The sequence below is a fragment of the Bacillus rossius genome, chromosome 16 (assembly GCF_032445375.1).
Source record: "Bacillus rossius redtenbacheri isolate Brsri chromosome 16, Brsri_v3, whole genome shotgun sequence".
Lineage (NCBI taxonomy): Eukaryota > Metazoa > Arthropoda > Insecta > Phasmatodea > Bacillidae > Bacillus > Bacillus rossius.
The window spans coordinates 1,837,318-1,850,723 of NC_086343.1; the positions used below are offsets into that span (position 1 = coordinate 1,837,318).

At 39.5% G+C, this 13,406-nt stretch overlaps 1 protein-coding gene across 1 annotated transcript in view; it reads right to left on the reverse strand.

Annotated features, from left to right (window-relative positions):
* Window positions 1-13,406, reverse strand: part of LOC134540463 (diacylglycerol kinase 1) — a 153,449-nt gene that overhangs the window by 84,693 nt on the left and 55,350 nt on the right. Inside the window, exon 3 of the mRNA XM_063383230.1 lies at window positions 8,919-9,006. Coding sequence (XP_063239300.1) covers window positions 8,919-8,982 — 64 coding nt within the window. The 5' untranslated portion in view covers window positions 8,983-9,006. The remainder of the gene's footprint in view (window positions 1-8,918; window positions 9,007-13,406) is intronic.

Here is a 13,406-nt window from a genome sequence, read left to right on the forward strand (position 1 = left end):
AAGCTAATTGAACTCGGCGTGACAGCTCGGGCGAGGGGAGGGAGGGACAGCTAGGCCTTCCTGCGGCCCGCTAGGACCACGCAGTGTCCAACACGCGCGAGAGACCACCGCCTCGCCACTCGCGGCCACTCCGCCGTCACAGCTCGGCCACGAGTCCACCTCCTCGGGGATCCTCACATCACTTACAAACTCACAACTTTGAATTATAGATAAAGCAATGGCGGCTCCAGGAAGACCTCTCGGCCAGGGCTCTCACACACAGGAGGATGCAGTTAACAATCATGACATTGCCCTTGGGATATTCACAAAATATATGCTCTCAAATACTGAAATTTAGTATTTTCGTACAAATTTTGATTGAAAGAAGAGTTTAGCACATTAACGAAAGTATTTAAGTTAACATTAATATTCCCTACAAAGAAATAAGAAGTAAAATTTGGGCTCGGAAGGGACTGTCGCCCCCTTGCGCCCTTCCTCTGGAGCCGCGCTTGAGATAAAAACACATAACTTAGAAACACACAAATTAGAACTATCAAAACTTAGAAACACACACCTTAGAACTATCCCAACTTAGAAACACGTAACGTAGAAACACGAAACTTAAAAAAAAAAAACACAACGCCGAAACACGCAACTTATAAACGTCACAACTTATACAATTATATCGTGTGTGTTTGTTAGTTGTGACTGCAGTATTCCAGAGCAGGCGCCATGCCTTAGGCCAGAGGAGCCTGCTCTGTGCGGGGGCGAGGCACTGTCGAAGCTGCAGTGCACAATGCACATTCTAGCACAACACGTGGGACACTGCAGCTGCAGAACATATTGGATTAGACTCCGAGGCATGCAACAAAAATAAGACATTTTTGTTGGTAGCCCTCTCCCAGTAAAATTATAATATATAAAAAATAAAGCCCTGTAGCAGGAGAAGGTGCGTAAATCAACACATTGTAAATTTATTTTGTTTTCTACACTTTGAGCACCAGGCTGACTGAAAACATTAAACGATGGAATGTTGGTGGCATTGGCAATTGTAAATGTGGTATTTTTGGTAAAAAAAAAAAAAAAAAAAAAAACCACTAATGTTTATAAGGTTATAATTTGTTTACTTTATGCCTATTAAAAATTAGTAAATTAAATTAATTAAATCTTTTAAAAATAAATACTTTTAGGTTGTAATATATTTTACGTAAGTTTTATTTTGTAATTATATATTTTGTTTATATATTTTGATTTAAATTAATTATTAAAAATACATGATTAATTAATTTAGTATTTTTTCAATCTGTTCACTTATTTTTTAATCTATTTTTGTTTTATGAGTAACAGTAATTATTACTGTGGTTAAATGTAAGACAAGGCGGTCAGCGCCTTAACTTAGTCAAATGTTTAAATAAACCATGTAAATAAATAAATTTACTCTAAACTGCTACGGTGTGAACACCCTTAATAACACGCTGCGTGGCTCAGTATATGAAAACGCGTTGTTACGAAGTCATTATCTAAACCCACGAGTACAGCAACCAGTGCCTTTATAAGTTCAGATGAAGCCAACGCAACGAAAGAGGCTTGTGAATTCCTCTTTCCCATTTAATTTGTTCAGATCAGTCGGGAACGCAATATAAACGCGAGTAGACTGCTTCTCGGGGAGGGTATTATTTGAATTTTTTCTTTGTGGTTTTACTCAACCGGAAGAGACAAGGTTCATTTCCTTCGACGGTATTTGGCAACACTGTAAGGATTCAACGCTCCACGCCGCTACTTCATCCCTGGAGAAAAGCAATTTCATTCGCATTTTCCTTCCAGAATAGTGAATAGTATCGTTTTATCATGGCAGGGTCCTAATTCCACACGGCGTTTCTTTTTTATAGCGCTTTCGTCGAAACCCGCAGAGATATTTGATTTTACGAACGTCGTATTTCCTTTAAGGAGAAAATAAAGTAGACAGCAGACGTAAAAAAAGCTATGGAAATTTTCACGTAAAAGGAAGCGTATTTAATAGACCGGAGATGTATTCGCTGAGAAGTAGTATGGTTTTAGCGACCGCGCTGTCTCCCTCACAACTCGAATATAGAGCCACGATTATTCCGCGCATTCAGTGGGTATCACAGTAGACTCGAAGCACATATAACCTGTTTCATGTTGATGACTAGTAGGGACGAAATATATATATATATATATATATATATATATATATATATATATATATATACACTTTTCCAATGACCTTTACGATTTCGCCTATTGGAACCATCTACGACACTGCCTTCTCAGATATTTGGCTGATTTTTTTTGGTAATTTGTTAATTTACGAAAAAAAAAACATTGTAGAGACCAGAAGACTTTGCGGATTCATTTAGTAGTAGGCTAAATATTTCAAACAACCTTACCTCTGTGTTGTTTTTGCTATTGATTCCCAGTTCATGGGAAATGACTCTGGGCCAATGAACAACCTTCAACCAAATCACAGACCACAAAGTAAAGACTTCTCGCAATTCAAGAGCCAATTAACATGTTAAATTCCTCCGAGTATGCAGAGTACTGTGGAGTCTATCCTAAAGGTGATTGAAATAGCGAATTTTTCCGGTATTTTACTATATAAAAATATTGTAAACCTCGCTATACGACCCATCGATCTGTACAGGCTCAACGAGTTTTTAAACTGTTATTATAAAATAATTATTTTATGGATGTGCACATGTAAGGTCTTTAAAGGTTCCGAAAATAATACCTTACATGTGACCTTGTATGATCGTAATTTGTACGGAAGATTTTGGCTTGCTTTTCTGTGTGTTTGTATATTCTTCTTTCTCGTCTATTCTTGAAGTGTATTTTATGTCCTTAACATGTTCTACTTTGATACTTGAATAACCACAAATACTTATTTTATAATAATAGTTTAGAATCACGGCAATCATTCTCGATGATTTTTCCTTTCAACAAATCGCACGTACGATATTAGCAAGAGATCGTATCGTGACAAACATTTCTACACACGCAGCGCAGCCCTGCTGAAGTGTCTACAGAACAAAATATATATAAAATACGAGAAACCAAGATTATATCATGTAATATTGCACATTAATAAAAGCCCAAATTCAAATAATAGGAAATGGCTACCCGTAGATTAGAATGTTGGAAAAGTTTTCTTTAATACAAACATTAGTTCACGATCCAAGCAATTATGTTTCGAAACTATGTTTTCACGGTGGAGGAGATATTTTTAAAAATCATATAATTTTTAAAACAATAAAATATAAAAAAATAATATCTTAAGAAATTTTACCGCCTTAACCTATTGTGCAATAAATGGATATTTAATAAAAATGAACAGCCCTTCGCAATGTAATCTTCAATGGAAAGGGTGGTCTGATTTTCGAGGTGGTATATTATTTATATGTAGGGACCTGAAAAATTCGCGGTTTCGATGACCTCCAGGATAGTCTACACAGTCCTCTGTACACTCGGGCAAATAACGCCAGTTTGTTGGCTGCTGACTCGTGAGTCGTCTCAACTGGTGTTTGCCCGAGATTTGTCACTTCTTTGGTTGAGGGTTTCTCATTGGCCCAGAGTCGCCCAGACGAACAGTGAGCCAATAGCAAGAGCAGCTTAAAGGTATACGTGTATGAATTTCAGACCATCGCGAAATGAATCTGCGAATTTTTTCGGTCTCTATTTATATGTGCTATGTAGGGTACGAAGGAGGGGTGTGGTCTCCCTGTCTAAGAGCTCCAAGTCCACTCGTCTGCCCAGTGGACCCGCGAGTTGGACTGGCGACGGAAGCCTCCATCATGCAGACGCCCGACAGCACAAAGGGGTGCGAAGTATAGTCTACAAGTCTTTTAACAAGCGGCTTTTTTTTTTTACAAGTCCTCATCGACCAAAAAGTTTTCACGCTCTCGAGAGTTTCGCCATTATCCTGCCTCTACCTTCTGGGCTCGGAAAATAACAGCGAAGGCCAGCTTCTTTCCGGGCGCGAGTAGTTTCACGAGCAGAGTCCGGGAACTCCGGTGAACGAAGGCAGTCGGAACCCGACCCACATCTTCCTCTCTTCCGCCGGATGTCAGCTTGTTTGGAATGGAAATGTGGGGGCACGAGAGAGAGAGAGAGAGAGAGAGAGAGAGAGAAGGGAGGGGGCTGGTATCGAGGGAGATTGGCGCAGTGGTATATTCGCGGAAATTATCCGCGGGCCGGCGATATGAATTTTTGAAGAGACTCGCCGGACAGCTCAATTCCCACTCGTGCGGGCTGGTCCCCCTCCCCCCCACACCCCTAACCCAACAAGCTACACAGAGCGAGGGAGAGGGTGTGTGTGTGTGATGTAGTGCGATCCTGTCCAGCCTCGGCCTCACCCGTCAGTTTTCGGTCACTGTGCTTCATATCGATCGTTTCTTTTTAATAGTTAATTAACTTACTTCTTATTTTACACTTTCATTACAATTCGCTAAATTAAAACAGGAAAATCTAGCATTCACATAAGTAAAGCTTGTTCGTGAGTGTATATAGTCACTTTAATCTAGATGCGGTATTTTTTACTAATGTAAAAAATTAAAAAATTGAAACAACTGACACAAAAATTGATAAAATAACAAGAAATCTAAAATTAATTTTCATGAATTTAAAATTTAAAAAGAGCATTTAATTTCAATACGAGATAAAGTACAAAATGTTTCAGAAAAAAAATATATTAGTGGAAAATTAATATTTAAAGGAAAATATTTAATAAAATTTCTTGCAGTTTTGCTCTGTTTGTCATGGGAAAAATTTCATAAATGCAAAATCTCTAAATAGTATAAAACAAAGTCGCTGTCTGCTTCTGTCTGTTTCTCCGCTTACTTCTTCTACACCACGCCACGGATTTTTATACGGTTTTCACTAATGGAAACAGCGTTAAACGAGGAAAGTTTATATATATTTTGTACAAAATGTCTGAACTATGACGGTGTTTTGTCAATAAAGCAGCGCCTCAATCTATAGCAACGAACGATTGGTAAAGATAACACGATTTATTATTTTTTTATTTACTCTCTAAATAGTATAAAAAAGTCGCTGCATATTTATTGTTCCTGTTGTACATAATCCGAGTTATGGTTTAGTACGTATTTTAGTTTATGTTTTTTTTCTTTTGTTTATTTATGTACGTAGGGAATTTCTTAAAATGCCAGATTATTGACTTAAAGAAAGGTAATGCTGATTATTTGTGGATTTAAGTTTGTATTTTATAGATTTTTTCAATGATAAAACTTTATTTCTTCTAATTTTAAAGTTATTACTTTTTCCAATGTAATTATGCCACAAAGAAGTCGTCCAAATATAGGTCGTAGTACCTGAGACCCAAGCAGAAAACCTTTACTTCCTAATGTTAAACAGAAGAAGATAAGGAAAACAGGTTGTTTTTGCCAGTTCCAGACATATAATTTGAGGAAGTGTTTTGAAAATGAGAGTACAGAAGCAATTTTGAACGCGTTACCCATTTGTGGAGATCCAGGAGATTAACTGTTATTGAACGAATAAGGAAAATCAGGAAAAAAATAAATATAATTATAAATATTTGCCGGAATTTTTCGGGTTGCAGACAACAAGTATGATATATCTAACTACAAACTTTGCTACAAAACAATACAAAGCTGTACTATTACAATGAAAATCCTTGGAAACGCAGATGCCAACGATATCACTTGTAAAACTAAGTCAGAGCTTTGGAAAATTGCAAATGGTACAAAGCTCTGCCTAGCAGATTCACAACTGATATCGTTGACAACTGAGTTCCCGAGGTTTTTCCTCGTAAAAGCCAGAAACTAGCTTCACTTGTTGAACGCTCTCAGCAGCACTCTTCAACTCCCACGATATCGCCTTCGGCCGGAACCCACGCTCAGTATTGTGAACAAGGAAAACTGCGACGTAAGAAAGAGGACATAAAATCCATCGTGGGTTCAAGTTTTGTAGCGCTTTATTGTATTTTTTTTAATCAAATAATCGTTGCTCAAAAGCAAACTTTACGGATTCACTGTATTCGCTTGGCAAAGTATGTTTTGTTGTAAATTCTACATCAAGAATTGGTCTACCGTGTTTGATGCTATTTGCAAAAATCAGGCATAAACTCAAATCCAAAATTTTTTATGGACTAATTAATTCACAGTGACTCTCTAGAAGTTCATTTTCTGTTTTCGCAACCGGGTGACGATAAAAATACATAAAAATACTAATTTAGCGCTATTTTTTTTAATATTTCAAATTAAAACCAATAGTTATTAAAAACAACGACTCAGTGTGGTAGGCAAGGCTGGGCTAAAATCAGCGAGATTTCCCCCGCAAGTAACTGACCAGCCCAAACTCCGCACACACATTCACAAATACATCGGTTCTAGTGTTCGTTGGCTAAAATTTTTCGTGTGGAGTACATGTCAGTGGGTCAAGTGAATGTTTTTTTTTTTTTTTTTTTTTTTTTTTAAATGAAACTTCTTTGATGAGTGGGCTACAATTTTTGAGCATTACGAAAATTCCGATCGCACGAGAGGAATAGTTAGGTACGTGTACAGACCGGAAAAAATTCGCGGATTCATTTCGTGGTATACGAAAATTCAAATAATTATATCTCAGTGCTGCTCCTGGTATTAGTTCACTGTTAATCTGGAGGACTCTGAGCTGATTGGAGATGCTTAGTCAAAGAAGTATCGAATCACAAGTCACCCAATTGAGACGCCTCATACGTCAGCAGCCAATCAACAAGTGAGGTTTGTCCAAGCAGGCACAGAATCGAGGAGTCTAGCCCGGAGGTCAATGAACCCGCGAATTTTTTCCAGTCCTTAGGTTTGCGAATGGTTTTTATTATTTTGATTAAGATAATATGATTATTGGAATACAATGATGCTGCACTATGATATTAATAATTAAAGCAATTTATTAAAACTGATGACCCTATTTATTTATTTTCCCGAGTGCATAAAGGATCATGGAGTCTATCCTATAGGTCAGTGAAATCGCGAATTTTTCCGGTCTCTACCCATGGCTTACAAATAAAACAACAATTGGTCCCATCATGTTGTCATGTCTACTACAATGATACGATGGCCTGGCTTGGTAGACTTTGATAGTTTTTAAAAAAAATTTCGGGGGTTGAGAGTTAAAAATTTTTACTTTTTTACTTTTAGTAAATTTCCCGTCGGTTATGGGACGAGATCTACCGCCTGTAAAAATTTGAAGGTTCTAGCTCGTCTGGAAGTGGGTTAGAATTAGTATAGATGAGTGAGTGTGTCAGTGTGTGAGTCGCACAAGGGGCTATAGGTACTCACACACAAACACTCACACGAGAATTGCTCGTTTATTAATATTGGATAAGCAAGAAGTTTTACTTCTGTCGCGAATGGGCTCTACGCACGCGAATTTTTTGTAAGTTAGTTCTTGGTTTCAATGTTCTTCATGGCTAGAGACCTGCAAAATTAGCTGTTTCGATGGCTTTCAGGATAGACTGCACATACCCCTGTACACTCGGGCAAATAACGCAAGTTCATTAGCTGCGGACTTGTAAGTCGTCTCAGCTGGTTTGTCTGTGATTCGATCCTTCTTTGGTTGAGGGTTTATAATTGGTTGAGATTAGTCCATATGAACAGTAAGCCAATAGCAAAATTTTCTAAGAGGTATATGTGTTTGAATTCTAGCCTATCACTGAATGAATCCGCGAATTTTGCAGGTCTCTATTCATGGCGTGTCAATTATACAATGATACGAAAATAAACGTTGTTGAAATGCTCAGTGGCATACATTTGAGTCTGACTCGAAACAATAGCGGGAATTTCCAGCCTGTCACTGCAGACATGTCTGCAATCAGTCAGTTCCACTAGTAACAACTAGGAACCGGAAAAACTCGCGGATTCAATGACCTCTAGGATAGCCTCCATTATCCTCTGCATTTCTCAAGTAAAAACGCGTGTTCATTGGGTACTAAATTGTCAGGCGTCTACACTGGGTAGCTTGTGATTCGACGCTTCTTTGGTCGATAGTCTCTCATTGGCCCAGTTAAACTGGAGCCAATAGCAGAACCAGTAGAATTGTACACATGTTTGAATTTCAGCCTATCACGAAATGAATCCGCGAATTTTTCCGGTCTCTAGTAACAACCATTTACTCTCCTACCCTCCTCCAAGGCGTAACAATAGTGCAGGGGAGTCTGAGGCGACCGAGCAGTTGAAGCCACTCCGGGAAATGACGGAGCTGATAGAACCTGGCCGGAGCAATATCCCCCCCCCCCTTTTACCCCGGCGGGACTCTCCGGGTAATTGGAAACTAGGGGGGGGGGGGAAGTCTCCACCTCCCCCGGCTGCTGCGAGGGTCTGGGACGCAGTGATTCCGCGCCGCTGCCCGCTCCAGCAGTTTGTTCTGCCTTGCGCGGGACGGCGATATCGCGCGTCTCACGAGCGACACTCGCCACATCGACAAGTAGAGACAGGAAACATTCGCAGATTCATTTCGCGATAGTCTGAAATTCATACACGTATACCCTTTAAGCTGTTCTTGCTATTGGCCCACTGTTCGTCTGGGCGACTCTGGGCCAATGAGAAACCCTCGACCAAAGAAGTGACGAATCACGGGGCAAACACCAGTTGAGACGACTCACAAGTCGGCAGCCAACGAACTGGCGTTATTTGCCCGAGTGTACAGAGGACTGTGTAGACCATCCTGGAGGTCATCGAAACTGCGAATTTTTCAGGACCTGGAGGTCATTGAACCCGAAATTTTTCCGGTCCCTAGTGATTAGTCACCCAGAAACCCAAGATGGCGAAGTAAAAATTTTTTCTTAATTTTTTTTTTGTGATTTGAATTTAAATTTCGGCAGAGATTCTGGTTGGTTTGAAATTGGTGAATGTGAGTTAGTTTGTGGTTTGAATGTAGAGTATGGACGAGGTGAGGGCGGGAGTACTCACAAGCGGCGAAATCCTGCAGCTGTTGGAACTCCCCCGGGGACAGCTTGTCCCAGTGCAGCGCCATGCCGAGCCCCGCTGCGCCCGCCGCCTGCAACACAGCAGGCCATGTCACTCCCTCTGCACACTCCACACTCCTTCACACTCCTTCACACTGCTTCACACTGCTTCACACTGCTTCACACTGCTTCATACTCCTTCATACTCCTTCACACTGCTTCACACTGCTTCACACTGCTTCACACTGCTTCACACTGCTTCATACTCCTTCACTCTTCTTCACACTCCTTCACACTGCTTCATACTCCTTCACACTGCTTCACACTGCTTCACACTCCTTCACACTGCTTCACACTGCTTCATACTCCTTCACACTGCTTCACACTGCTTCACACTGCTTCACACTACTTCATACTCCTTCACTCTGCTTCATACTCCTTCACTCTTCTTCACACTCCTTCACACTGCTTCACACTCATTCACACTCCTTCACACTCCTTCACTCTTCTTCACACTCCTTCACACTCTTTCACACTGCTTCACACTCCTTCACACTCCTTCACACTCCTTCACCCTCCTTCACACTCCTTCAACCTCCTTCACACTCCTTCACACTCCTTCACGCTCCTTCACAATCCTTCACATTTCTTCACACTCCTTCACACTTCTTCACACTCTTTCACACTCCTTCACATTTCTTCACACTGATTCACACTCCTTCACACTTCTTCACACTGCTTCACACTCCTTCACACTCCTTCACACTTCTTCACACTGAAGGTACGCTATAAATCCACCGGTGTGGAGTGTTACATGAAAGATTTCTTACATCGTGGGCTTAGTGGAAAAAGTTGGTAAGTCCACTTTTTTGTGAAAATGAGTTAACTCCACAGATGAAGTTGTAAGGGCAATATCATCACCAAGAAAACGTTTGGAAGTCCAAATAATGAATTCTTGTGGACGTTTACTTCCAGCTTTATTTCGGCAAGTCCATTATAACGCTATTTTAGGCAAGAAAAACTTGGTCAGTGAACTAACAGTCTTTTTCCAGAACTTGGACTTACCTACTTTTTCCACTAAGCCCACGACATGTTAAACTCTTAGCCAATCAGACGACTGTTTAGGTATGCTCCTAGTGACAAAACATGTCATTAGAGTAATAATTTTATTTTTAAAAACTGAATAATAAGAACTTTTTAAAATGTACGCATCCGTGTTTTGCGTAAATAAAAGTACGCATTTCCACAACAAATGAACTGAATATGGCCTACCTGTGAGGGAGGTATAGCTTGTCTCGTCAATAGTTTGCAGTGGGGAAATTTACTAGGTTTTTACCCTGCAATGCACAATTTCCGGCACTAGCACACACAACTTTATAATGTACAAAAAAAAAAATTGTAAACGTACCTTTAAAAAAAGTATTTTCTAAAGGAAAATTAGTAATTAGAAATTTGGAAATACATTTTCTCGTATTTCATCCAGAGAATCATCTGATAATGTTCAATTTTTTTTTTACTTCTACGGAGAAGTAACAAATGTTTTAATATAATTTAATATTTAAAATTTTGGCCCAGTTTGAAAAACAAAATACATAATAAAATAAAACACCTCGTTTTTAATAGTGATCGATTACTAGAAATAATTTCTCCCGTGAAATAATATGTTATGTGTTTAGGATTGAATTTTTTTCTTTCATAATGACATAAACTTTAATAATACCGTAAATAGACGCTATTTTATGGTGTAAGTAAAAAATTAACGTATAGTAAGATTAAAAAAAAATACATTAAAATTAATCATAATGAACGATAGTATACAAAAAAATAGACTTTTGAAATTTGAAAAGGCGGATAGTACGAATAAGGCAAAAGGCCACACAGGGCGCTATGCTCGCTATGTTCCATACGCGAGAAAACTATAGCCAGCTGCATCTCAGGTGTCACTGGCCACACAAAGCAGTGTTCGCTATGTTCGCTATGTTAGCGACGTCGCCGGGTGATTAGTTCTCGGCTATTTTCCTAAACGTCGCTGACTGCGCGCATGCGCAGATAAGCAAACACATCTGTTCTCGCCCGGGGTTTTATCGTACTTCTGCATTCGCTTTTTATGAAGTTTAATTTTTCTCAGTATTATGCTTAAACTACTCATATCAACGGCAAAGTTTATATAAGGATTACGAAACTATCCATGTTTATGTAATGAATAGAGACCGGAAAAATTCGCGGGTTCAATGACCTGCAGGATGAACTCCATAGTTCTACGTACACTCGGTCAAATGTTAACCACGCATTGGCTGCTGTATTGTGAGACGTCCCAACGTAGCAGCCTTTGATTAGATAAAGCTTTGGTTGGGTGTTTCTCATTGGCCCAGAGTCATCCAGGTGAGTTGTGAGCCAATAGCAGAGGCAGCACTGAGGTATAATAACTATTTGTATTTTAGCCTATCGCGAAATGAATTCGTGAATATTTCCGGCCTCTTGTAATGAGTCAATGGAAGGCAGGATATTTAGGACAATACCTTGGGTTTGATTTCAAACGAATGCTATCAAACTGAGTTGTATTTATCATGAAATGATCCATACATTTGATTTCGTCCTCACAAAGCATCTGTTTCAACAAATAAGGAAATTGTTAAAATTATTTTGTTTCTAGATTAACTTCATTAAACCAATTTCTTTTTAGGTTTACATACTGTGCGAGCCAACAGAATATTATCATCGTCGTTAAATCATCACTTGAATGCCACCGGATTGCTTCATTCCTAAATCGTGAACTAGACTGATCCGCCAGGCCGCCTGGCGCAGCGAACATAGCGAACACATCCTAGTTTTCTATGTGTTCGGCCTAAGAGCGAACCACGCTATTGTCCTCCACGGCTGCTTGTTTGCACAGGCTCGGACAGTCTCTGTGTGAGAACTGGACACAACGCTACGAAGACAAAGTGTCGCAACCCAACGCTATTACCAAAGATCTTATTTTCTTTGGAAATCAGTGAACTGTGCGGTATTCATCGGCAAGCTAACGACCTAAAAGTCGTTAACGTTTCGAAAGTAAATGTGGCAACCTTGATTTCTTTTCTTTTTTTGGGTCGTTCATTGCTGGGAACTTTCTCAAAAATGTTAATGTTTTTTTTTTGCAGTACGGAACAACCAAAACCGTACGTTAAAAAGACTTTATTTTTACTTAAAAAATTTAAAAAAAATTGCTTGGACGAAAAGTCTCTGTGTTGAAAATCATAACCCCAGTTACAATTGCAAAAAAAAAAAAAAAAAAAAAAATATTTGCACGAGAACTTGGCAGCCATGCTTATTTAATTGCTACCAAGATAAAGCAACATTGTCAAAAATGATTACAAAGTATAATATTTTTAGTATTTTGCCACTATACTCAATACGCTAATACACGATTTCCTAAATTCTGCGCTAGTAATATTTGTAAATTCTTTTAAATAAATTTCTGTGTTTTCTTTATTTTTAAAAGTTAGGTTTTCATGTTGGCCTCAGTCTCAACCGCACATATTTCTTGGTGGTCATATTCCGCCTGTAAAGTTGCCACCCCTGGCCCGGGGGCATGCGGGCCGTGGAGCGTGGGCGAGGAAGGGCTCGCAGATAAGGGACACAGGGTCTCGAGTTGGCAGCACTGCCTTTGTTGTTGCATGGCCCCGGGGCGGCTTCCAGCAACTTGCTCCGCACACAGAGAGTTCCCGCGCGAGCCGCCAGGGTCGCTCAAGTTCCTGCCTGGGGCCTCGCCCCTACACAGGGATCAGCACGTCCATGCATCGCTCGAACAGTATTGATACCGGTGAGATATCGGGCTGAAAATATCGAGCTATATCGGTCTATTATAATATACAAACTTTTACTAAACTATCAGGAGTATAGTAAAGAATTTCCGGGCACTGGTTTTATGGCTGTGGAGCGTGGAGTCGACCAACCTCTGACGTCACGGCGGCCATTTTGAATCACCGTAACCTTTATCTTTGACCTTGACCTTCAAAATTTGCCAAACAATTACACATAATTCACCAAAGTTCATCATTTACAGTTTTTAGGAAGAAAATGGCCAAAAAAATCTTTATATATATATATAAATTCAAAAAAATATTTTTTCGAGAGCAAAAAACCCGTAAAAATCCATTAAATTGAAATGCGAAATGCCTCAAAATATTTTTGCACTTAAAATTCCCCGTTGTCAAGCCTCCAATAAGTCTCTGGAGGGGGGTTTGACCTTGACATTTGACCTTAACCTCGACCTTTGACTTGACCTTTACATTGACCTCAACCTTGACCTTTTAACTCAATCACCATCTTGAATTTCGCCATCTTGGAATCGAACGCCCCAATCCCTGAATGTTGAAATTTTCGTTACGGCCCCATCTTAAAAGTCCTTAATATGTGTGCTAGGAAATCGTGTAAAAATATAAAATTCATAAATAATTTACTTAATTAAATCTGTGTAATACTGGTACTGTGTACAGATAATGACCACGGT